The sequence below is a fragment of the Camelus dromedarius genome, chromosome 19 (genome assembly GCF_036321535.1).
Source record: "Camelus dromedarius isolate mCamDro1 chromosome 19, mCamDro1.pat, whole genome shotgun sequence".
Lineage (NCBI taxonomy): Eukaryota > Metazoa > Chordata > Mammalia > Artiodactyla > Camelidae > Camelus > Camelus dromedarius.
In genome coordinates this window covers 34,737,292-34,761,787 of record NC_087454.1, presented here as the reverse complement: position 1 = coordinate 34,761,787, position 24,496 = coordinate 34,737,292, and the positions used below count along the sequence as shown (strand labels likewise).

Here is a 24,496-nt window from a genome sequence, read left to right as displayed (position 1 = left end):
CTGCTGCACACACTCCTACACACACACACACACACACACACACACACACACATGTCTGGTGTCAGGCACATCTTAGATCAGTCTTACAAGCGTTCATGCATCTCAGTTCCATAGCCAAAGGTTTGCTGGAGTCACAGGAAGGTGCAGATATGGAAGCTTTGAGTGGATTTAGCAGGGATGCCCCAAATTTCCCTACTGTGCACAAGACTCTGGGAAGTGGGGCTCGGTGCCTCCCACGTATGAAGTGGGCACAAATTGGGCCATTTGTGCGTCAAACGGGGACAGGCTGACCTCTTTTGTGTCCCTTCCCATCTTGTCCCCAACCCCAACCCAACCCCAGATGACTCATCCTAGGATCCCTTTTCTATTCACTTCCAAAACAGGGTATTCAGTTTCCCCGAACAGCCAAGATAAACTGGCCAGATAAACACTGGCTGAGAAAACGGGTTCCTTGGCTGGTTCTTGAGGAGTTCAGCTCAGCAGGAGTAAAGCTCTGTCATCAGGACAGCATTTCATCTTGGATCCACACCTTAACGCTTCGATCCTGTCACGTGCAGTTTTGAAGGCCAATCAGAAGGATTTGGGACGCCCCTGTTCCCTTGTGAATGTGAGAACCGGACCTCTCCCTCAGGCTAAGAAAGGAAAGCAGAAGCCACTCCATATGGGACAAGAGTGCCACCTAGTGGCGGAAGCGTGCCACTTTCGTTTGAAAGAAGACGCACCCAGAGCCCATGGATTCTGTCCGGTGCTTGCTAGGGGTTATTTTATTTGATGTTCACAGCATGGAGGTGCTTTGGGATCAGGAATTTAAAAGACGTAGTCCTTGTCCCCAGAGAAGCCAGCGTTTGTTGGTGGGACGCTGGCATGTTAAAAAAAAAAAAAAACAGAATAGAGCTTGATTACTGCTGGGCTAGGGGATTGTGGGGTCTTTTGGAAACACAGACCAGGGACACTGACACTGCTATCAGCTTCCTGTAGTATCGGCTTCTGTCAAGTCGGAAGAGCAAAGGAAGCACATATCCGAAGCTAATTCCTGCGGGTTTGCAGAGAACAGGAGAAAAAATTACACAGCGAAAATTCCTTCTGCTGAGTTATTTTTGGATTTTAGGATTATTTTATTTTGACTCTCTGTATATTCTAATTTTCTCACAATAAATGTCTATTGCTTTGGTAGTGAAAAAATTTTAGTACACAGAAAATATAATCTGAAAAGGAAGTATTTTCTGTTTCAAGCTAAATAAGTGGAAGATGCCTTCCTGGCCATAGCAGAACGTTTGCCCTCAGCGGCCCCTGGGTGTCAGCAATAGCTCACCTAACTCGGGGATGGGTGGCAAACGAGAGAACCTCCAGTTCCATTTTCCACAGGAAAGTACTTTTCTAGCTACATTTGACTCTGTTCTCATCAGATGTCCTCTTAACTTGCATATCAAAATTCATGGTCTTGTCCCGAAGAGCCGCCTTATCTGAGGCACGCACCTCCGTTCTCCGTGTTTTCCAACTTAAGGAATGCATTCCTCAGACGGCTGCAAAAAGCCAGTGCAAACAGAACTTTTTTTCCGGAAGAAAGGTATTTTTAAAAATTTACAGTGTTGTATTAGTTCCTGGTGTACAGTATCGTGATTGTTATACGTGTGTGTGTGTGTATGAGAACACACACATATTCTTTTTCATTACAGGTTACTAGAAGCCATCAGAACTCTTTTTCTCTCATTACACGGTGGACAGATGGTTTTCATCTCTAACATAACATGTACTGGCTTCTTAAAAAGCCCATCCTATACTGGATTGTGGGAATATGAAGCCTCTTTTAATGTCACCATGAACTTGAAAGCAACCATGGCCGTGGATATCAAGCTCTGAAAGGTTATACGGGTACCCGAGCCATGTTTGAGCCACCGAAGACACACCTGGATCCGGCAGACATGTGCCAGATGCAAGCTCTGGGACGGAGCACTCGTGGCCTTGCCGTGAGGGAGGCAGACACCCAGTTTACTGGGCGGCAGGCTCTCTCCCGACTGGAATTCTGGAGGAGTTAGGCCTGGGTTTACAGGACCCTTGACTGCCTTTAGGAATGGAGGTGACAGGTGAGATTGTTTAAGAGTCCCGGTCCCGGGGGGTAGTCGCTCCTTCTCATGCAATGTCACACATGTGTACGGGGCCTGGGCAGGGTCGGGAGACAGACACCATCGTCCGCATACAGAGACCAAAACCAAAGAGGCGCGGACTCATTCTTCAGCCCTCGCTGGCTACCTTAGGATGGTTCACTATTCTGACATTTCAAAAAAAGGCCATCCAGAAATATATTTTCTCGAAAGAAACATTTATTTATGAACTTTATTGGTCAAACAGTTTCAAACAAACCCAGAAGGGGTGTTCACATGTTGAGCCTTTGGTGAAAACACACTGTGCCCTCCGTGAAACGAACGCTGACCCCCGCGGGGCACCCCCCGCACGCCCTGAAACGCCGGGATGACCGAGCGGGCAGGGGACAGCCCACGTGACACAAGGCTGCCCCAAGAAGGGCATGATTTAAACCTCCGGTGTTTTTTCACAACGTAAATGTACTTAAGACTTGTGATTCCCACTTCTTCATTTCAAAACCAACACCCCATGAATCAACTCTCCCTTTAAATAAAAAAAATAATCGATTTATACTCTTGAGAGAACTCCAACAATGTAAAATAAGTTCCAGCCCCATATATATATATATATCTGTACATTTATAACTTAGGCGCTCTGTTTCTCTATATGCATCTACTCATGCGGCGGGGCGGGGGGGTGTGGGGCTACAGGGGCCTCTCGGAGGACGCGGTGTAGCTCCTCGCCCTGGCGAACAGCAAAGGCGGGTACATCTTGTCGATCTCAAAGGCAGTGACTGCCGTCTCTCCGGTCGGTCTGGAAAAGAGAGCACACGGTCACCTGTTACCGGGAGATCTCAACTCAGTTAAGACCCTGGCATGTCTGGGAGTGGGGAGTGACTTTAGGCTTCAGCCTCTTTAATTTTTAATTCATCTCAGTCCACGTGAAGCAGCAGAGGTGGATCATAGAAAATGTGAAAAATTTACAAAAGGAGAACTGCGTACCACCCCACCACCCAGATGGAGCCGCAGGAAGCCCTTCGTTTAGGGCTGCTTCTAAGCATCTCAACCCCACCGTCGAGCTTTACTGAGATCACCCTGTCAGTTATCCTGCTTCTTAAACACTGACGTAAGCATCTCCTCACATCTTTAAATACTTTAAATTCAGAAGCCATTTCTGTGGCCACATCTCTCACTGTCTGCATTTATCACAATTCACCCAACTCCCCTTCTGTCGGAGATTTAGGTTGTTTTCAATATTTGGCAATTAAAAGTAACATTGTGATATTTTTGATTATGCCCTTTACATAGATTCCTAAGAGCAGAATTTCTAAGTCAAAGGCTATGGACATTTTAAAGCTCTTGATAAAATGTGTATCAGAAAGAATTATAATCCTAGAATAGAACTTAATGATTTGATATTTGCATGATCAACAGCATAATTTCAGGCTGAGGGGGGAGCAGGTGACGAGTTATATTACCACCGCCTTTTATTTTCTCCTAAAAAAAAAAGAAAAACAAAAACAATCCAAATGACTTTACAAATATGATAAGGAAGTCAATGTGGTCATCAGCAGCTACAAATGACGCCCTTTTTTTCTAAAACATGATGCTTTTCATTGGCTTGGTCCTACTTTTGATTTTGGTTTCTTTGAAAAGAAAAAAAAAATTTCCACTTTAGACATTATTCAGAGAAGCAAAAATAAAACGGCAGGATTGGCAGGCAAGGGTGAGAAGAAAGAGCAGTGCTCTCTCCGCTGTCAGGACCCTCCACATGAGAGGCAAGTTACTTGTAACGTAGAAACGTGACCAGGGAAGTTTTCGACATTGTGGTCGAGGTCGTGAAGCAGGTTAACGGCAGATGACCTCACATTTTGCCCATCAGAATTTTGGATTCAACTGGAACGGAGACCCTCGGTCACATTCTTTCACACCCAACCACAGCTAAGTCAGGATCCGCACCAACTGACATTTCACTTTCCTAATTGCTTTTTCAAGTACTAACTTCTGCACTACTCCTTTCTCATGCACTGTCATCTGCTCAGCGATGATTCCATCCGAGTGAATCTCAACAAAAAGCACAAAGAGCTGAAGCAGGAACCACTGACAGCTTCGGCTTTGGAGTACCGGAGACCTTTTCAGCAGCCTTACTTTCCTGACTACAGCTCATCTGAAATCTGTGTACAATCCCCGGGGGTAAACCAAGTGGGGAAATAAAGAGAAAAATTGTACGACTGAAACATGGGAGAAGAAAAGAGACCTGGTGTTCCATGACTGCCTCGCGCGAGTCGGAGGGTGAAGTCAGGGTGGACCCAGCGCCGCCCCTACTCATGGAAACTGCCCGAACCCCACGCGGGGGGCCCGCCGCGTCCCCCGGGCGCCATAGGGGAGCTCCGGACGCCCCACGTCTTGGCCCACTTTTCGTTTTTCCCAAGCTAGCTGCTCTCTTGGTTTGCAGGAGCGTCACAGCGTGTAACTGAACATTAACTCTGAGGAACCAAACCCCATCGGAGAGGCCCCTTGGCCCGACGGGGAGGACACCGCTGTTCTGTACCCCTGGGGTTTTCACTGCGATTGCCTACTTGTAGGTGATGTGACAGGAATGATGGATCCAGATGAGTTTGTTGAACCTCTGGTGACCACTGGAGCACAGCTGCAGCCCCACGTGGAAACTCTGCTCAGCCTCTTGTACGGGGACGCGGCGGAAATACCGGAACTTGTAGTCAAGCGGCTTCTGTGAAAGGAAGGGCACACGGGCAACAATGAGGCCTCGCTCCACGGACGGAGAGACACAGGCAGAGGGCTGGCTGACATCCACACACAGACATCTTAGGAATACGCTACGGGAGAGTGACACACGAGCCACATCACATCCGCACACAGCAAAGAGCTGTCTTGGTTATCAACTGGGAACGCATGTGAGCGCCTGGGAGAACGTGCAAGTGCTCTGAACACAGAAGGCTTGTCCTCCATCATCATCTCGGTCAAGCATCCTGTGAAGTGGGACCAGGGCAGGCAGCCATGTCCACCAAAGTCACGCGGCCGCTGCAGATGGGAACTGAATCTCCTGTCTCCCATCTCCAAGCCTAGGGTTTCCTTCTGTTCGGAAAGACTTGGGAATTTTTCAAGAGGTAAAGTGATAAACTGGGGAAGGCTGCAGATAAAGCACCAAGTCTAACTTCTCTTTTGCAACAACAGTAAAATGGTCAACAGAGAAACAGAAGTGTTGGGTTCGCTGGAATCACGTCTGCAAATACTGCTAAAAACACAAGAAGGTCAATATGTCACATGGTCCTACCATGTCATATTCTGAAGAGAAAACTGATGGTCAGCATGGGAATTCCTAAACTCTTTCATTAGATAAAATCTCAAGTAGGGCCTCACAACTCCCTAGCTCTGATGACCTCAGGAAACTCATGGCCAAGGTCACAGTGACAGCAAGGATCTCTGCCCCTCAGACCACTGTCCCTGACTCCAGGAGCCAGAGAGGCCACAGCTGAGGGCCAGGGGGTGACAGGACTCAGAAGAAACCCCGCTGTAACCATCCCCACTCCCGGTGCTGGGGGTGGGGACTGGATACCCAACACAAGGGAAACTTCGTTCAAAAATGATATTAATTATAAATGCAATAGGCTAGTATTTATTCCAACTACCCCAAAACTGACTTCCTGGGTACACAATGTAGTTTTCAACCAGGATCGAAAACAATGCACATGGAGAAAAGCTGTGAACAAAATCAGACCCTTACTCTGTTGAGAGTCTAAGGTACTCTGGATGTAATAATTCAGCCATCATGTTTGCTCGGCATTTCTTCCCTTTTGCAAGAACAGAAAGAAGGCAGTGATCTCACTTCAGCTTATTTCCAGTAGAAACAGAAATTTGAAAAACACCCTTGTGAAAGGATTATCTATATGAGACAATTTAGGTTAATCGCCTATGATTCAAAATGAGAAAAGCCAAAAAAACCATAATTAGACATAACTGTAACAGGAAATAATTCCAGCTCTGCGTTTTCATGTGTTAAAAAAACCTGGACCAGAGAAGGAAACCTGGAGCAGAATTAAGCTGATTCAATAAAAAATAACCACATTTTAGAAAACCCTCCAGCTCTCTTCAGAGATATGCTGTTAAGTCAACACCCATTTTGCGTAACAGCAGAAGTGATGAGACAGTATTCTTTACCCTTTTCTAATCAAGAATGTGTGAATGCGCAGGGCACGGAAGTTTAAAGAAATGTGCCAGCTCCCCCTTGCATACTCACTTCTTCTTTTTTCTTAGTTATCACAGCAAATACTTTGGTCTGATTGTCTGTATCTTGTGACAAGCGATAATGACCCAGTAGAATTGCTTCCGTTCTGAAAATGAGAGAATATATATACTTTAAGTCAGTTACGTGCATTTATTTAAAGTCACAGAGAAAGTAACAGGCGAGAAGTGTTTACTCAACGCGCCTGAGGACAATCAGCTAGCGTGTTGAGTAAACCTGGTTTCCAAGGCCCCAGATCCACTGAAGGACGTCTCCAGGGAGAGGCCCAGGGATTGGCATTTTTTACAGGCACCCCCGATGACTGCTTTTCCGATCATCCAGTATTCAGTTACAAAATCTCCAAGTTACCACCCAAAATGCGGGCTGGACGGAAAACTGCAGAACGAACTACCTGGTATTCCTCGTCCTCAGCCGCGGCACAATGGACTGGGGCTCCTCGGGGGTGGTCAGCATCATCACGTGGCCATCCGGGAAGAATCTTATGTACCTGCGGACACGGAAAACGCAAGCACAGGACGTGTCCTTATTTACTGGTACCTAAACCTACTCATGGCTGTGAAACCAAAACAGAAATCCCACAGGCTAAAGAACTGGCGAAACATCTCTGGGACAGACGTGCCTGAAACCCGTGAGGCCAGCAGCAGGGAACGAAAGCATTTTATTACCTTCCTTCGAGGGGATGGTGGAACTTCTAGTTTCACTCACCAAATGAACTGGATTAAATATTGCTCTGTTAAAGTTGTGTGTTTTTCCCTGAAGCACTAATTAACATCAAACAAAAGTGCGGTCCGATGATATTACACGGTAGTTAACACGGTCTACTTGTTTCTCGAGGGCAGTGGTAGCTGGTGGACAAGGAGGCTGAATCACAGCACGAGCCCTCTGGGAAGGCAAATGAGCCCAAGGGCGGGAGACAAGGAACAGCTCTGAAAATATAAATTCTTAAAATTTTACAGCCAGGAGGAATTAATTATCTTAGCCTACTGGTTCTTTGAGCGCGGTTTCTGTGGAATACCGGATAAAAACACCGAGGGCCATTCTGCGGATAAATACAAAAGGCAGAAAGAGCAGGTGTCCAATAACCAATGAACCAGCTGTCGGAGAGGGAGCGTTTCTCACTCGCTCAGTTTCCTGCAGGTGTACCTGTAATATTCCACCTGGTGCCAGGCTCGATAGAAACCATCGAGAGACTGTTCCCCTTGACGGATATACGTGGTTTTACTGATGTACACGCCTAGGAAAAGAAACAGATTTTTAAAAAGAACACAATACACAACTTTTAATACTACAATCATGTAACAAGTTTCCAGCTTTCCTTTTATCGTGGTTTCCTCTAAAGGTGCTTGTGGTACTCAGGTCTGTCACGGAAAATTAAGACTGTGTATTCATCAAAATCAGCGCGACAGATCACTATTTCTCTGAAGAGTTCAACTTACCATCAAACCGAACACGGGGCCTTTCTAAAAACATCTCTCTCCAGGATGTGTATGGAACAAGTTTAATACAGCTTCTGCCCCAAACTTTCAAGCAGGCCAGACGCCAGATTTCAGGGTCTCTAGGTAATAAAAGCACATCAGTACATATAATACTAACTCCCTCTACGCTCTCAGACATGAGAAACATTCCTGCTACCGACCACCGTCTACTCAGCAATGCTGGCCGGGTGCCTGCAGGCACTGCCCTGGGCACTGGGGACAGACCGATGGACAGGGCAAAGGCCCTGCTCTTTTACAGGGAAAGCAAACAAAAATAAAAGGAAGAGAGAAAAGTGTTAAGTAGTGTGCTCAGTGCAAAGACAGACAGACAAAGCAGGGTAAAGGACAAGGATGATGGTGGAGGGGAAGCAGGGACTCATTTTTCTGGGCAGGGGTCTACAGTGAGGAGGAAGGGTATCCTGGCAGCAGCCACAGTGTGCAAGGCCCTCAGGCTGGAGTGTGGCCGGTGTGCAAGACCAGGAAGGATCACGCGGCTGCAGCAAAGTGACAAGGTGACGTGCAGACTCCCTGATCTGAGAGGGGACAGGGGCAGGTGAGGTCGTGGTCTGCAGCAGGGAGAGGCTGGCTGAGTGAGGTGGAGGCCCCTGGAGGGGTCTGAGCATGGCTAATGCTTTCCAGTGATCACTCTGGGGGTCTATGGAGGATGTGCTCCTGGAATGTGGGAGTGGGAGCCCAGAGACCACACTGGACGCCGATGCCACAATCCGGACCGGGCCTAATGGGGGCAGAGCCAGAACAGTACTGACAAGTAGCGAAACGGTCAGACTGGAGATACATTCTGCACGCGGCACCAAGGCTCTGTTGTGGGATTAGTGCAAAAAGCGAAGCCAATGACGGACGAAACTGACATGATTCTAATACAGCTCAAATCAAATCAAAACCCTTGCCCCACAGGGATAAATCCCACTCGATCATGGTAAATGACCCTTGCTGTTTGCTGCTGAATTTGGTTTGCTAGTATTTTGTTGCAAATTTCTGCGTCTACATTCCTCGGGGACACCGGCCTGGGGCCTCCCTCTCCAGCAGAGTCCCTTTATCCAGCTTTGCCATCAGGGTGATGCTGGCCTTGTGTCAGAGTGTGCCCCCTCTTTGATTTTGGGGAAGTATTTGAGAAGGACTGGTGTCAATTGTTTAAACGTTTTGAAAACTTCACCAGTGAAGCCCTCTGGTCCTGGACTTTTCTTTGTTGGGAGTTTTTTGGGGTTTTTTGTTTTTTTCTTTTTTGGGGGGAGATTTTTTATTACAGATCCAATCTCTTTGCTAGCAATTGGTCTATTCGGATTTTCTATTTCTTCCTGATTCAGTCTTGGTAGGTTGTACGTGTTTAGGAGTTTTTAGGACAACTTTTAATGGGACAAAAGGAAATTCTGGTGCCATCTAAATTTAAATCATTATCAAGTTTGGAGTTACTGTAAAAATGACTTAAGTGTAGTTCTCTAGCATAATTCTTTCTCCAAATCAGCTAAGCCAGCATGCAAACCACCCTGCAGAAGTTAACGTATGTTCCATGTTATTCTAGACCCTGGAAACCTAGTGCCTTCTAGCCGCGGCATGCTAAGCTGTCTGAGCAAACCCACTTAAGGACGGCTTAGCAAAACTGTTCATTCTAAGTTTTTACCTAGAATATCCATCAAGTTCTTGTATCAAAAGAATAATTTCAAAAGAATACTTTCTTTTGGCAAAAGACCATAATCCTTTTTCAAACACTGCCGGAGTTGCTTTAAAAAAAAAAAAAAAAAAGGTAAGTACCTGGCGCAGATGTAGAATCCCCTGCACACCTGTGACAACTGCTCTAAAGACCTGAGGTCCAGGTCGCTGGACACCACCCATCGGAAGACATACATGAGCACCTCCATCGGCAGCGCTGCAACAGAGGACGCGTCCCCTCAGCGACTCTCCCTCCCGCACACCCGCTCCCGGCACGTCCCCAGGGCAGACACCTTTATGAGCTCCTGAAGTGTTAACAGCCACACCTTCAGCGCTGCTCAGAGCTACGCACCAGTGCATCCAACTACCCCAAAGCGAGACACACACACCTTCGTTTTTCCAGCACAGGATAGATCTGAAGCTACTTTCGTAAGCACATCTCTCTCTCTCAGATCTTTTTACCATCGAGATGTATAAAAATAAGCCTTAGAAAAATAGTACATATGTGTGAGTGTGATCCCTGTTGCATTTGTGACATTAAATAAAGTTACTTTCATCTCCCTGAAAATTTTCAATTGTCTTCCTCTGAAAAGTCCCGTAAGTGAACAGTATTTAACACATGAAAAGAAAAAAGAAATTCATTTTTAAACCTTCAGTCTATCTCAGGAGTAGCGTCCAACATGGCTGAAATGCCTGCTGACACCAGGCCTCCTCCAGCTTTCCTAGGGCTGCCCCACAACTTGGACACTCACCCTCTCAGAGCTCCACTGAGAAAAGAATGGCACCCTTCAACAAGGGCGCTGCTGCCCTCCTTCTGATCCTGGTTACAACCTGGCCTCCCACCGGATTCTGACCCAGAGCAGTGGTCTGACGAGCTATCTGACCTTCTCGGCTTGGAACACGTAAATCTTAAGGTCAAGCGTTTCTCCCTGAAGGGTAACGCGCGTGAAGTCGCACCTGATATGTGAGTCTGGCTGCTCTCGAGCTCAGGCTGACACAGTTTGAGCGCAGACTCCTGAAGCGTGAGCTGCTGCTGGAAGGAGGCCAGGAGGTCAGCCACCTTGCTGTCTTCATCACTGTCTTCGATGCTGAGAAAAGACAGGATGTGAGGGAACCAGCGCCTTGGTCCGCACACAGACTTCCGCACAGTACTTTCAAATCTGCTCTACAAAAAGTCGTCTAAAAGCAAACTTCTTACTACTTTATTTATTTATTTATTTTGGATATGATAAAAAGTTTACCCTGCCTTGCAAAGGAATACCATACCAGGTTTTTTTTTGGGGGGGGGAGCTTTAGCAATTTTAATTCCCACAGAGAAAGAATTAGAACTTCTGGAGATAGGTGCTGAGATTTAATTAATTAGTTTTATGGTAAACATTTCCTGAATTAGTAAAAAAAGATAACTTCAAATGATTAAAAAAAAAAACCTTACATAAATATATCCTTTTAAGTGACCATCATCCACACTAATTGAATAAAAATAAAATATGCAGACGTCACCTGAGATGCTGACTTACCAAGGGATTTCTAATCTCTGTGCCTTATGACCCTACCTTTAGAGAGGAAAATATGTAATTTAAAAAAAAAATCTTAGCAGGGCCACAAATAATCTATCAGTACAAACAAATGTGTAGTTAAGAGTTCTAGAAAAATAGCTAGCTTTCCATTTTTGCTGAAGTTAACTTTAAAAATGATCAGACTTGCAAAAAGGCTGGATGAGGATGAAGTCAGAAAACCAGGAAGGCTTATTATGACAACCAAGGGCACGTGTGGCTGAGGTTGGCTGGACCCCATCACGATGCTACTGACTTCTTACAGGAGGCAAAAAACCCAGCAGAGATTTTTAGGGCCTATGTGATCCGGTAAGAAAATACACAACTCTGTCCTTAAAGCACTTTTGTAGCATCTGGGTTTGTATGATGGGACGGGAGACAAAGCAATGCTTCTTTAATGTTTTAACACAACCTTTCTTAACAGCACCAGGCATCTATTTATGAAACTGGCTAAGAGGTGGGTCTGAACAACTCTCTCCAAACTGAAAGAAGGCTGAGAAAAAGTCCAAACAAGTCCTTTTGAGTATGAACTGTTAAATCGAACTTGGTGAACAATATTTCTAGCCCAAAAGTTCCAGCAGGCAATCGATGCTGACTTCACTGGGATATTTTTAATGTGGTTTAGCCAAAGCTTAAGTGTTAATACTATAAGCAGTTAAGAAACCCTGGCAATCAGCACCAGTTATGGATAAAGGTAACTTAAGTGTTTCATGGCAGAGGTAATGTAATAGTTAACATAATACCTCATTACCAAGATTCTATTTTTCTATGTACTGCTCATTTTAAACTTGATAAATCTCCGGTGGGAACGGACTCCCTTCCCTTCTAAATACCAGCCAGCTGGGCTTTGGGGGAGAGAGGGATTAAGCCAACACAATTTTGTAACTGTTTTACAAATAGCTTCAAAAGTACTGGCTTAAAAACACGTCCTCTTGAGCTCTGTCAACGCTACTCCATGACTGATGAGAGTGGCACCTACACAAAGCAGGTGGTTTCTTTGGGGAGCGCTTACGTCCTGCTCCTGGGCTTTTAAACAAATGTTAGAGGCTTAACAATGTTCTGTCTGCAACAAGGCCTGGTTAGAGTCCAGCATTTTCCTAATAAAATGAAAAGCCTTTTAAAAAATGTAGTTTCCAACAGAGAACCAGGGTAATGAAACCCCACGTACCTGATTTCAACCATTATTACTAGTATTTTTCAGCTTTGGCCTGATTACATTTTAATAGTTTTGACTTGATATAGGTTTCACAAAGCTGAAATGTGTCCTTTAATTTCCTCCTTTCAATAGACACTGCTTTTATTAGAAACAAAAATTCTTCCGTCACCTTATTTTTGTTTTATCCGTTTAAAATGTGCATTTCTGTACTTCAACCTTAAAATTTCCCTACTTAAGAAATTTCTACAACTTTATAAATAAGTCTTTAGAATACAGACTATAGAATTTCACAGAACTAGCACCATCTTCTTATCATGTGAAGAGTCAACAGGGCAAAGACTGTTAACAAACTCTTACGTGTTACTATCAAATCATATACGCACTAGCTGTTTCCAACGCCATCACCATCTGGGGATCGGGTATAAGTGATCTTGAACTCTATATCAGGCACCAGCTGCATAGCCCTACGATAAAACTTGATGGCTAAAAGGAGAAATAAAGCTAAATTAGCTATGACCACACATTTTCATCATTTCCTTTACTTACCCTAAGCTGCGGTTTAATTGGGTAACTTGCTTTACAAACAGCCAAATTCCCTTTTTCTACATGCAACTGTGTTCAGTGCACAAATGTTACTTCCAAACCTTCCTATTCAGAAACCATCTTTCTTTTTTCTAAAGCTCTCATGTTACAGAAGCTCAAGACGCTGCATTTCATTTCTATCTTTCGGCCCATCTTTCCCCTTGGCCTCTTAAGGGTCGTCAGATGGGATCTTATACATGGCGTCCTTCTTTGGGCTTTGAAAACGCCATTGCTGCAGCCCCAGCAAAACACCACCTTTGAGCAAACTTCCTTCCAGGAGGCAGAGTTGAGGAAAAGCAAATGCTTCCTGCCTACTGGAATAAAGAGAGGAGTTTTTTCGAATTTTCCTTCAAATCCAACTTCCTTTCATCTAGCTGCTTCTTATTTAGCTGAATAACCTGTAAAACCTGTTTATAAATCTCCTGGCCGGGTGGCTTAGAACTAGGACATCCAGCCACCTGTCCCACGGACACGTGCCAACGGGACTGGGGCCGAGGAGGCCGCCACCTCCAGCCCCTCCGCTCCACACACCCTGGGTGACTCACTGTCCACCACGCGCAGTCAGGGCTCTCACGAGCCAATAAAGGCCATGAAGGGATGTCACCGTCTGGGCCCTCTTACTGTCTCAGAGTAAAAGCACCACTAGGAGAAACATGTAACTTTGAAAACGTTGCTTTGGGGGCATTTTCAAATGACTCAAGCTCAAGCATTTCCCTGCCATGCCCCGATTATTAGCTTTTCTGTCACAAAAATGAAGGCCTAATTACAAACTTAATCCGGTAACAGCCCCACCCCTTGGTGTGCTTACACATTTCTACCGGCCTAAGGAGAGAAGCAAAAGCTGTAAATTAGGATTTATGAAACGTGTACATATTCCTCAATCTGTCCTTTACGTACCCCTCCTCTGAAGTCATTTTCATCTCTAAAAGGGGCAATATCCTATTTTCAAACAAGGAACAATATTTTTAGGACTTTAACCATGAGGAATTAACACAGACGAACCCCTGAATGTAGAAAAAGGTTATCTTACTCATCCTACCACTATGATGTCTCTCTGGAATACTTTTTGGAAAGAGACAGGTTATATAAAAATACAACTTTTGTTTTTGATTTTTAAAAAATATAGGGAGGCTGACATTCTACGCTAAATGTATTCTAGCAAAACATAAAATAAAATTGGTCAGTAACAAAGAGTTGTTAACCCAGACAGTCTTGGGTCCTGAGGCCTCACCTTCATAGAGAGCTCCATTTTGTTCTTCTTCAACTGCTTTTAGGAATAGTTCACGAGCCTGTAAACACAAACAGTGAAAAACAATTTTTGAAAGTCCACGTTAAAAACAAGTGCGGGGGGCGGAGGGACAGCCCCCTTCAAGGAAAGGCGCTCGGACAGTCAGGCCCCCGCAAGCAGGACAGTGAACGTCGGCCTCCACTTCACATCTGACGTAAGACGTTAACTCAAAAACAGGTGGAGGACTTCAATGTGAAACTTAAAAAACTTCCGGGAAGAACAAGAGAAGACGACCTTGGAGGCCTGGACTCGGCAGAGCCCTTACATTTGACACCAAAAGCACAAAATCCACAGAAGGAAAACCTTGATCAGCTGACCCTCATCGAAATGAAACCCTTTTGCTCTGTGACATACCCTGAAAAGAGGCTGCAACGACAAGCCACAGGCTGAAAGAATTCACGAGCCACGTATTCAGCACAGGACTCGTACTTGGAATACGTAAAGAACTCTCGAAACTCAACAGTGAAAACACAAGCAATCCAATTAGAAAAGACAAACAGCCATCTCACAGAGAGAAGAGAAAGACGGCAAACAGTACGTGAAAAGATATTCAACATCACTCGCCATTTAGGGAGACACAAAGTATCACAAGGAGGCGTCGCAACGCCTCTGTCAGAATGGCTACAGTGTGAAAGTGATGAGAACACGAAACGCGGACGGGGACGCGGGGACCCTCACAGGCTGCTGGAAGGAACACAAGATGGTGTGGATGCTCTGGAAAACAGTTTGGCAGTTTCTCTTAATCAAAGATGCACTTACCATACACCTCAGTAATTGCGCTCTTAGCCCAGAGAGATGAAAACTTATGTTCATGCAAAAACCTGCAGGCAAATATTCAGAGCGGTTCTTGCAATGACAGCCCCAAACTGGAAACAACGCCCCAAATGTCCCTCCACAGGTGACTGGTTAAACAAAGCGGGTACCTGCACACCACGCAACACCCCAGAGCAGTGAGAAGCAACTACTGATGCACACGGGAAATTGGGATGGAATCCTAAAGCAGTCATGCTGAGTGAAAAGAAGCCAGTCTCAAAAGGTCACGTTTATACCACATTTTTTGCATATCAAAATTACAGAAGTGGAGGCCACTCGTGGCTGCTGGTGGTTAGGAACGGCTGGGAGGAGGTGGGGAGGAGAGTGTAACCAGCACAGTGCAGCCTGAGCGAGCCTTGTGGTGACAGAACAGTTCTGCATCCTGACCGTGGCCGTGGTTACATGAAGCTGCACGTGTAATAAAAGCTGCAGAGAGCTACTTATATACATACCCACAAACAAAAGTGCTAGTAAACCTGGGAGACCAGAACAAGCTCTGTGACTTGTACCACTGTCCATCTCCCAGAACTCAGCCACGGAAGGGGTCCGGGTGGAGGGAGGCCAGGGAAGGTGCACAGGACTTCCCCGTAAGAGGACTCTCTATTTCAAAATTAACATTGACAAAACGGATATGGAAGTTTTCAGTTAGCATGATGATGTCGATTATTTAATGGCGAACTGTCATAAACGCACACGCGGACCTGACGGTGTGAGGAGGACAGCCTCCGTGGAGTGACAGACTACGGTCAGCCCTCCCCCTCTGCGGACTCCGTGGCCTCAGACCCAACCAACTGCAGATCTAAAATATTTGAGAAAAAAGTTCCAGAAAAGTGATGAAAAGCAAAACTTGAATTTGCTGTGCACTGGCAATGATTTACGTAGCATTTACAACTATTTCCAGCATGTTTACATTGTCCTAGGTATTTTAAGTAATCTAGACAACCTAAATGTCCATCGACAGATGACTGGATAAAGAAGCTGTGGTATATTTCTACAATGGAATACTATGCATCCTTAAAAGAGAATAAAATAATGCCATTTGAGCAACATGGATGGACCTGGAGATTGTCATTCTAAGTGAAGTTAGCCAGAAAGAGAAAGAGAAATACCATATGATATCGCTTGTATGTGGAATCTAAAAAAAAAAAAAAGACAAACTTATTTACAAAACAGAAACAGACTCACAGACAGAAAACTTATGGCTACTGGTGGGGAAGTGGGTGGGAAGGGATAAATTGGGAGTTCAAGATTTACAGATACTAACTACTATATATAAAGTAGATAAACAACAAATTTCTACTGTATAGCACATGGAACTGTATTGAATATCTTATAGTAACTTATGGTTAAAAAGAATATGAAAACGAATATAGGTATGTTCCTATATGACTGAAGGATTGTGCTGTACACCAGAAATTGACACAACACTGTAAAATGACTATATTTCAATAAAAATGTATTTTTTTAGAAAAAGAGGAAAAAAGTAATCTAGAGATGATTTAAAGTATGTGGGAGGCTGTGTGTGGCCACATGCAAACACTACACCACTTTATACAAGGAATGTGAGCATCCTTGGACACTGAGGGACAAATGTGACGAAAAGGGAAACGGTGGGCTCAACGTACTTCATGTGAATAAGCACCAGGAAAGCGGTGAACCATCAGGAAGCATTCAAAATCTTCCACAATGAGGAAGTGATCACCGCATAAATCTGTTCCACTCAAAATATAACAAAATGCTGCATCAAAACCTCTGGGAAGGTGTTAACATTTGAACACATTTTTTCCCCTTTTGGAGTTCTGTTTGTAAATTTAGAGGCATCTATCTTTTAGAGACAGAGTGACTCTCAGGGGTGTGTGAATTACCAAAGAGCTCCGGGCAGACTGTCCACCTGCAAGAAAGAAGGAGTGGTACAGGAAGCAGGGAGGGATGGATACGCTGGTTCCAAGTGCAACACCCATAACACTTAACTTTTCTTCTTTTGCCAGCTCTTGCTTTCCTTTGGTATCCACTGTTTTCAGTAAAGAGCCTCTTGCTGCTCTACAAGACCGAGTTTCCAAGTTGCTCGAGCCTACACCTGGGGCAAGTTCAAACATCCACTGAGCTCGGAACATCTGGAGCTGTGCCTAAGGGGAGAAAAGTGTTTTAGGACTCATCACGCAGGAGCTCAACTCCAGAACAATGTGTCAATAGGTCCCACACTGATTTCCTCACACACGCATATTCTAGGACAAGAAAACGTTCTTTTAAATGACTAAATCAATACCATTAAACCCCTGTTATCTTCCAAGGTAATTTTCTGCTTAAGGCTTTGAAGAAATGGTGAAAATTTGCCTAAAGGTTCCTTGTACAGGAGAAATCTAATGAGATGGGAAAATCCAATTTTAATTAGAATTGAAACTATAAGCCATTGCTTAGGGACTGAACTTGCATGCTTCCAAACATTTCTTTACTTGGAACACATCTCCCAGGTGATCCCTACTCAATGACTAATCCATGAAAGTGACCAATGACTGGTTAAAGGCCCGGCTCTCGGGACGGAGTATAGCTCGGTGGAAGAATGCCGTGCTTAGCATGCATGAGGTCCTGGGTTCAAGCCCTGGTACCTCCATTAAAAAAATAATAATGATAATAAAATAAATAAATGAATAAATAAGCCTAACTACCCCCACAAAAAACCACACAAACAAAACCAACAACAAAAAATTAAAAAAAAACAAAACAAAAACAGCCTGGCTCTCAAAGGTTACTCCATCCTCAGAACTTCCACGGGATTAACTGAGGTGGTCCACTGAGACAGCAGAGCAGGCCAACCCCCACCCCACCCCCGCCCCCTCCAGCAGCCCTCCCAGGAGCTCTGCTGAATAAACCTCTGACAACCCCTTCACTGTCTGCTTCCTGGGAACCCAACCTGGGACGCCCTTCCTCCAAAGAAGGCCGTTGGTAACTGGATTGTGTATATTCATCCTTTTTTTTTTTTCAAGTATATAATATGAAAGTTTTAAAAATAATTTTTCTCTACATTCTGCACACACTTTGACACCCATGTTCCTACCCCCAACACGTAACACACACACACACACCTCTGACCTGACGGCTCTTTAGAAGCACTCTTAAGGTCCACCGGCTGGTGCACTCCAAAGGCACAAGTATTACAAAGCTTATAAGTTCCAGAAGATGCACTTAATTAATTGTAATGAATATTTTTCTACTTTGCTGCACAAAGGTTGACCTGATCCCTTTAAACGGCTGTGGTGTATTTCACTGTATGGACACATCATTACTTAATACAAGGGACGGATACCTGGATTGTATTCCACTTTCCCACGTACACAATGCTACAATAAATATTCTTGAACGTGTACACGTTCTCACTTCCCCCATACTTCCTTAGGATTAATTTCCTGGAAGCAGAATTGCTGGCTCAAAGGGAATGTTATGTTTTTCTTTCTTTCTTAATTTTTTTTTTTTTGATGTTTTTCCAATGTCTTATCTTTATGGATTTTTTTAATGGAAGGACTGGGGATTGAACCCAGGACCCTGTGTATGCTAAACATGTGCTCTTCCACTGAGCTGTGCCCTCCCTGCTATGTTTTTCACTTTGATCAAAAATGCTAATCTTCCTTCCAAAAAGGGTTGCAGCAACTTGCACTTCCACATCCACTGCAGGCGTGTTCTCACGGCCTGCAGAGCCACAGGCATTATTCACTCATCTGATCACTTAAAAAAAAAATTCTTTGCAGATTTAATTTGTATTAAAAAAAATTATTAGTAAGGTTAATTATCTCTTCTAATGTTTAACAAATATTTATATTAATTTTTTCCATTATCTTTCTATCTTTCTATCTTACGGTCTCCCTAATTTTACAGGGAGTTATATCTGTATCAGACCTATCAATTCTGTGCCCACCTGTGGCTACCAGTTTTCCCAGTTGATAATTTCTATTGATTTTGGATGTCTTTTGCTATATACAAGTTTGAAACTTTTAGGTGGTCAAATCTGTCACTCTTTTTCTTTAAGGTGATGTCTTTTAGTCATGCTTAAGCCTTGGTCTGAACACTTTTAAACCTATAAATTGAATTACACAGCAGCAATTACTGACACTTCTTTTTGCAGAAAAAGAAGTCTGTAACATAGTTATAAGTTAAATATTCTACATATTGGTCTGAGACACAGTTAAATTCTTTGCTGCAAATAAGAATCCCCAAGTCTTCATCACTACACCTGACTCCAGCTTAGGTAAGGGATCAACAGAAGAACTAAATGTACAGGTGGAGAAACGTGCCTGCAGATCTGTCTCAGCCGGGCTCTCAGTTTCATCATCATCTCCTGCTCTCACAGCATCGGGATGACAATCTTCCTCAGCTTCTGCCTGAGGGGGAAAGGCAAGTTAAGGCTCAGTGACACCAGGAACAGGCCAACACCCACCAGCGTCCCCCGGTAACCGCCATCTCCCACTCGGCTCCTTGACAAATGAAACACACGGTTGCCTCTCGGCATCTTCTTCACAGGTAATTTAATGACTCCAGCCAGAAAAACCTGACACTTTAATTTTTTTCATACTGATGAATAAACACCTTCACTGGGCTCCAGCTTCAGATGTTTGGGTAGGTGGTTAAAAAGAACAATTTTGCTTCAGAGACTAACAGCTGGTCGTGGTATAGCGTTTAACAAATAGTTTTCGTTTCTTGGATCACTTAAAGGACCACAGTCCATACATGGCTGTCCCTTTTTTAACAGAAACTGAAATGTTATGTGTGGATGTGACTTTTGTCTATTACTATTTTCAATGTACTAGAAAAGTTCATTAATCAAAAACCTGTAATAGTGAAGATTTTTGTAAAGAAGACTGTTCTATTTTGTTTCCATAAACCCAGATATTTATACACTGGATTGATTTAAAGTGGAATAAAGCTGGATTAGAACTACCATGCATGGCTTAGGGCTTAACAGAGGCCTCAGGTCAGCTTCCTTCCATTCTACCCTTTTAACGTTTGCTAAATGAAACTAAATCCTACCTTCCAGTGAAAACAAAACGTTGCCTAGGTCCAGCCTGTTAGCTAAGACTTATGAGCACACAGGACGTGCTCAACAGTTCAAGTGCTCAGTCTTATAAAGAAATGTGGCAATCAGGGAAGGTTAGAAACAAAATAAAATCGATTTAGTTTTCCTCATTCCAAAAATGGTTAAGTTTTACAGTTGCCAGTTTGGGTTGCAATTTGTTTCCAGGACAAAAGTGTTTCCGTGAACACCTATCTTTGAGCACAGCCACCAAATATACTTGGACTACTTCACAGCGCAACATAAATAAGCTTATCTCTGGCAACCAGACTTGCAGCAGAGATGCCTTGAAGATGTGAACTAGTTAGTACATGGTTAAGGTGGAAAAGCTAAATCAGTGAAGAAATAAATGGAGAGAAGCAGAGACTCCGATGAATTCCCAGAAAACTGGCAAATTTAAGCACGACTGTATTGTCAAGTACATTTTTTCTTCAGTCTCTTTAAGCTGAGAGCTTTTCCTAAGAACATCGATAGGAAATTACACAATAAAGGGGTTTGAATGTATTGATCTCACTGAGAAGTATGTTTCCCTTGTCTCAATTTAAGAGTCTGCTTTATTACTATAAACTCTAAGGACAGCTAATGGAAGGGGACTGAGGTCCCTGGGGTATTTTAATAATTCAGCCTCTACCTCTAACCCAGCAGTCCCTGCTCTCTCCAGCCCCGTGTTCTTGCATATGCTGTTCGCCCTCCGCATCTGGAATGACTACATCTTCTTCCTCGCTTGGCTATTGCTACTCATCCTTCAAGACTCAGCTCAGGGATTATCCCAGTAAGAAGCCTTTTCTGATCCTTTTAACTTGGCCCTTTCGTTTTCCCCATTACACTTGAGCTGCTGATTACAGCACTCAGGACTTGTACTGAGATTTTTGTCTCCTTCGCTTGAATTACTACATTGGGAGTAAGGATCACATCTCAGTCTTCTTGGAAACCTTGGATACCTGGATTGAATCAAGCAACATACTGCTTGACTCAAGGTCAAGGCCTGTCCAGGCCTAGCTGTCTCATTTGTAGAGAGGGTGTTGGATTTGGTGACTTCTGAGGTCCCTTTTCGTATGTGACATCCCATGATTAAAGGTTTACCGTAAATCACCTTACAGGGTTGGTTATATTGAAGATCTGGTATTGTACCGGGATCTAGCACTTCGCCAGGATAACAAAAGGCGCTCAAAAAAATTGTTTCAATCAACAAATAAAATGCCACGAGGGTACATAATGCATACCTCAGGGATGAGGAAAGAAGACAGGAAACCTATAACACAGACAGCATCTATCTTCTCCCCTGAGCTGTGTTTTAAAAGTTCTAATCCATTATGACTTTGATTTTGACTGTATGAAGACAAAAACAAGACCCATCAAACTTGGGGTTTTATGACTTTATTTTTTTTTTAACTCAAATACCACTTGAAATAAGTAGGTCTTTGCCTGTCACCCAGAGATTTTCACTTTGTTTTTCGTAATTGAGTTTGACCTCACAGCACTTTTCACTTGAGCAGCTCATGTGTTCACCATTTTACTGTTTTACACCTGGGATTAAGAATAATACACAAAATTAAGTGCTTAATCCTGGGCAGAGAACTATTTCTGATAGTTCAGAAGCATAATTAGTGTTTTTCTAGCCTCCAGATTAATTTAATAAGTTCATTCAACCTTTCACGTATTCAACGCACATTTGGGTAACGACTATAAACTAATCAGTCTGGTCTCACTTCACCCTGGAATCATTCAACTTTAGCCAGAGATTAGGCTCTCGGATGGACAATTTATTCGAAGCCAAAACAAGGCAGCATGGGGCAAAGACTACCATTCCAGCACGCAATACCCCATGGAATCTGCATTGTCAGTTTCTGGAGCTTTGCTCAGTCTCTCCATTTGGACCGCTCCGACACTGCTCGGGCCCTCACTGCTGTGAAGTGAGACATGATCCCTCCAACCCGACGTCTCGGGGACCGCCTGACAAAACCCTGGGGGGGCCCTGACGCGTCCTGGGGCAGGTGCATCCTAAACCCAGGACTCCATAAGGGCCCAGAACGGCGGCTCGCGGGCAGGCTTTCCAGCGGGGGTGGGGGGGGGGGTGGAATCAACAAGTGTCTCCGCTTGCCAAGGCTCTCTCCCGATTTTAGCTGCTGCGATGGCTCACCTCAATCCACGCTTACTATGCTTTTAATAAAATTCCTCGAGGGGGGCGAGACTGGTTCAAGGTCCTCAGCAGGCTGAGAAAAGACATATTTTCTCGGCCCTTCTGCAAACGCGCTCTGCTCACCTGGAGTCCCGGCTGGGGGGCTCGGCAGGAAGGAACCCACGAGAGCGGTGAGGGCTGGCACCCCTCCGCTGCCTCTCAGGCCAGAGCCCCGCGACGGTGCCGGCCATGCAGCCCCCGCCGCTCGCCGGCTCCCCTTCCCGCCCCCCCCCCCCGGGGCTCCCCGCAGGCCCAGGCCCTCCCGCCCGCGCCCCTCGGCGAGTTACCATGCTGGCGGGCCGGCCGGCCGCGGCCGCGGGGCTCTCGGCGCCCCCTCGGCACCGCCCCCGCGAGGAGGTGCGCTGGGTGTCCGGTGTCTACTCCTGCCGTCTGCTGCAGCGGGGCTTAGCAGAGTTCTCGGTCGGAGAAGCGCACCAGGCAGCGGCAGTAACTGCGGGCCCGGCGTACGGCAGCCATCTTCGCGGGGCAGGGGGCCAGATCCGGGCGCGCTGGGGCGGCGGCCGGGGACTCGCGGAGCGGAGGGACGCCGGGGCCCGCCGAGGCCGAGGACTGTGCGCGAACCGGAGCGTCGGCCCTGCTGGAGACCCCGGACGCCGCAGCCGAGCTGCTCCTCTGCTGCGGAAACCTGCGCCGGAGCAGCGAGCATGCGCAGTGCCGCGTCGCCGTCTCCGCCGTTCGCGCGGGCCGCGGAGCCCCGCGGCCCGCCTGCTGCCCGGTGGAGGGCAAGGGGCGTGGGCTAGCAGTGTGCGCGAGGCATAGCTCGGGTGGGGTCACCGGTGTGCCCACGGCCAAACTCAACCCAGCATTCGGCTCAGTGAATTTATGCAAACTTGAACAGGCGTTAACTCAAATTTAGACTTGAGACCCTACGGCGAGCGGTCCTAAGGAACATCGAAATGGGCGCTCGGGACGGTCGCTGCACGGTCCTCCTCGGCGACTGTGGCTAGAGTCCCACTCCAGGAATGCAGGGAAACAGTGAAACTCCACTACCCTCACAGGCTGTTATAACGACTAAACTCTTTTAAAACACTGCTTTGGAGGTTGAGGAAAAGATGCTCTCTGGAGAGCGGCAGGGGACAAGATAACTCAGCCCTCGCAACGAACGTTTCACTACAGACCCCATCATGCAACGCGGGTAGGACGTTGCGGCTCCACGGCCCTGAACCCCGAGTTCTGCGGGGAGGGCTCCGTGGCACACTGGGCTTTGTAGTCCGCCGTTCCGCGTCGAGCGCCGGCGCTCACACGCCTTCCTCGCCCCACCTCTTAAAGCTCAAACGCCTGATTTCACTTCCGCAGAAGGCAATCTTGTTTGTCGGGCGAAATTTTATTTTCCCACACTAAACATTGTTTTAAATACTGAATTTTGCATATTCTTTGCTCTGTGTAAAGCTACAATCTTAGGGCTTCTTGCCTTCATTCAACAAACATTTATGGAGATTCTAAAGCTTCCAGGACCCTACCTACGTTCCACGAGTTTAGAGTTAAAATCTTATCCATTATTTTATTCTAGATATCTTAGTAATGCAGTAAGGCTTCCGCAGAAATTAATAGAGGAGAAAAGGAGCTGGGGCGGGGCGGGGCGGGGAATGAGTGCAGAAAGGTATGCTAAAATAAGGAAGTCCCAAATGCTATCTTTTAATATTAGTAGCCGCCCTTCCGATGAGTGTCTTCATTTACATCCTAAATCAACTACCTATAAAAAGTATCTTATTGTTTAACGGAGACCAGAACTTTAATTGTTTCTAGATTTTAAAGGAGACTCTAGGACTTAGGTCTTCTAAGGATGATTTTCCTCCCAATGACCTCTTTTAAATTGGATTTTGAAATTAAAATCAGAGGGAAAGATTAGCTGTAAGGATTTATAATGGGAGGAAATGATATATGTGACTCGAATACGAAGGATCAGTTTTACAAATGAATGGGTTTTGAAATGTTTTCAGATCTCTTCTATTTCATTAAACTTGAATGCTTTGTCGATTAGCACAGATGATTTCTATTATTCCAGCAACTAAACAATAAATGTTAATATAATAATAATTAGTATTTGGAACAGTAAGTTGAGTATCTAATTTATTAAGACACTGTTATGGTTCCTAACTACTAATTTTCTATTTTAGATCAGCATCCACTGTATCCACTAGACTTCTTTACAGGGTTGTATTACCTCATCATATTATATTTACAGAGTTATAATTTCCCCAAGGCTAGGACTATTGACCTAAGCCATTAACTGGCCCAGTGGATCCTTGTTAAAGGTAGACCAAGACAGTCTGTTTGCCAGTTACTTGGACAACTGAATTCGACTAAAACTGATCATTTTAAATACTTAAAAAATTACTTTTCATGGGTGTAGT

General features: G+C 45.0%; 1 protein-coding gene across 3 annotated transcripts; it reads right to left on the bottom strand.

Annotated features, from left to right (window-relative positions):
* Window positions 1–2,299: 2,299 nt before the first annotated feature.
* FBXO9 (F-box protein 9) lies at window positions 2,300–22,780 on the bottom strand. Of its 3 annotated transcripts, XM_064476584.1 has the most exons (13): window positions 22,409–22,780; window positions 19,167–19,253; window positions 16,853–17,006; window positions 14,011–14,070; window positions 12,581–12,680; window positions 10,446–10,576; window positions 9,591–9,705; window positions 7,782–7,900; window positions 7,489–7,579; window positions 6,737–6,832; window positions 6,340–6,433; window positions 4,661–4,812; window positions 2,300–2,895 (listed from the first exon to the last, which is right to left on the bottom strand). In XM_064476584.1, exons 1-13 carry the CDS (start codon window positions 22,409–22,411, stop codon window positions 2,787–2,789), a joined length of 1,311 nt encoding a protein of 436 aa, XP_064332654.1. In that variant the 5' UTR covers window positions 22,412–22,780; the 3' UTR covers window positions 2,300–2,786. The 3 variants fall into 3 exon arrangements, with proteins under 3 accessions (XP_064332654.1, XP_064332655.1, XP_064332656.1); XM_064476585.1 differs by lacking the exons at window positions 16,853–17,006; window positions 19,167–19,253; window positions 22,409–22,780 and adding exons at window positions 14,827–14,888; window positions 15,333–16,250 and having other exon boundaries at window positions 14,011–14,068; XM_064476586.1 differs by lacking the exons at window positions 19,167–19,253; window positions 22,409–22,780 and having other exon boundaries at window positions 14,011–14,068; window positions 16,852–16,933.
* Window positions 22,781–24,496: the final 1,716 nt, after the last annotated feature.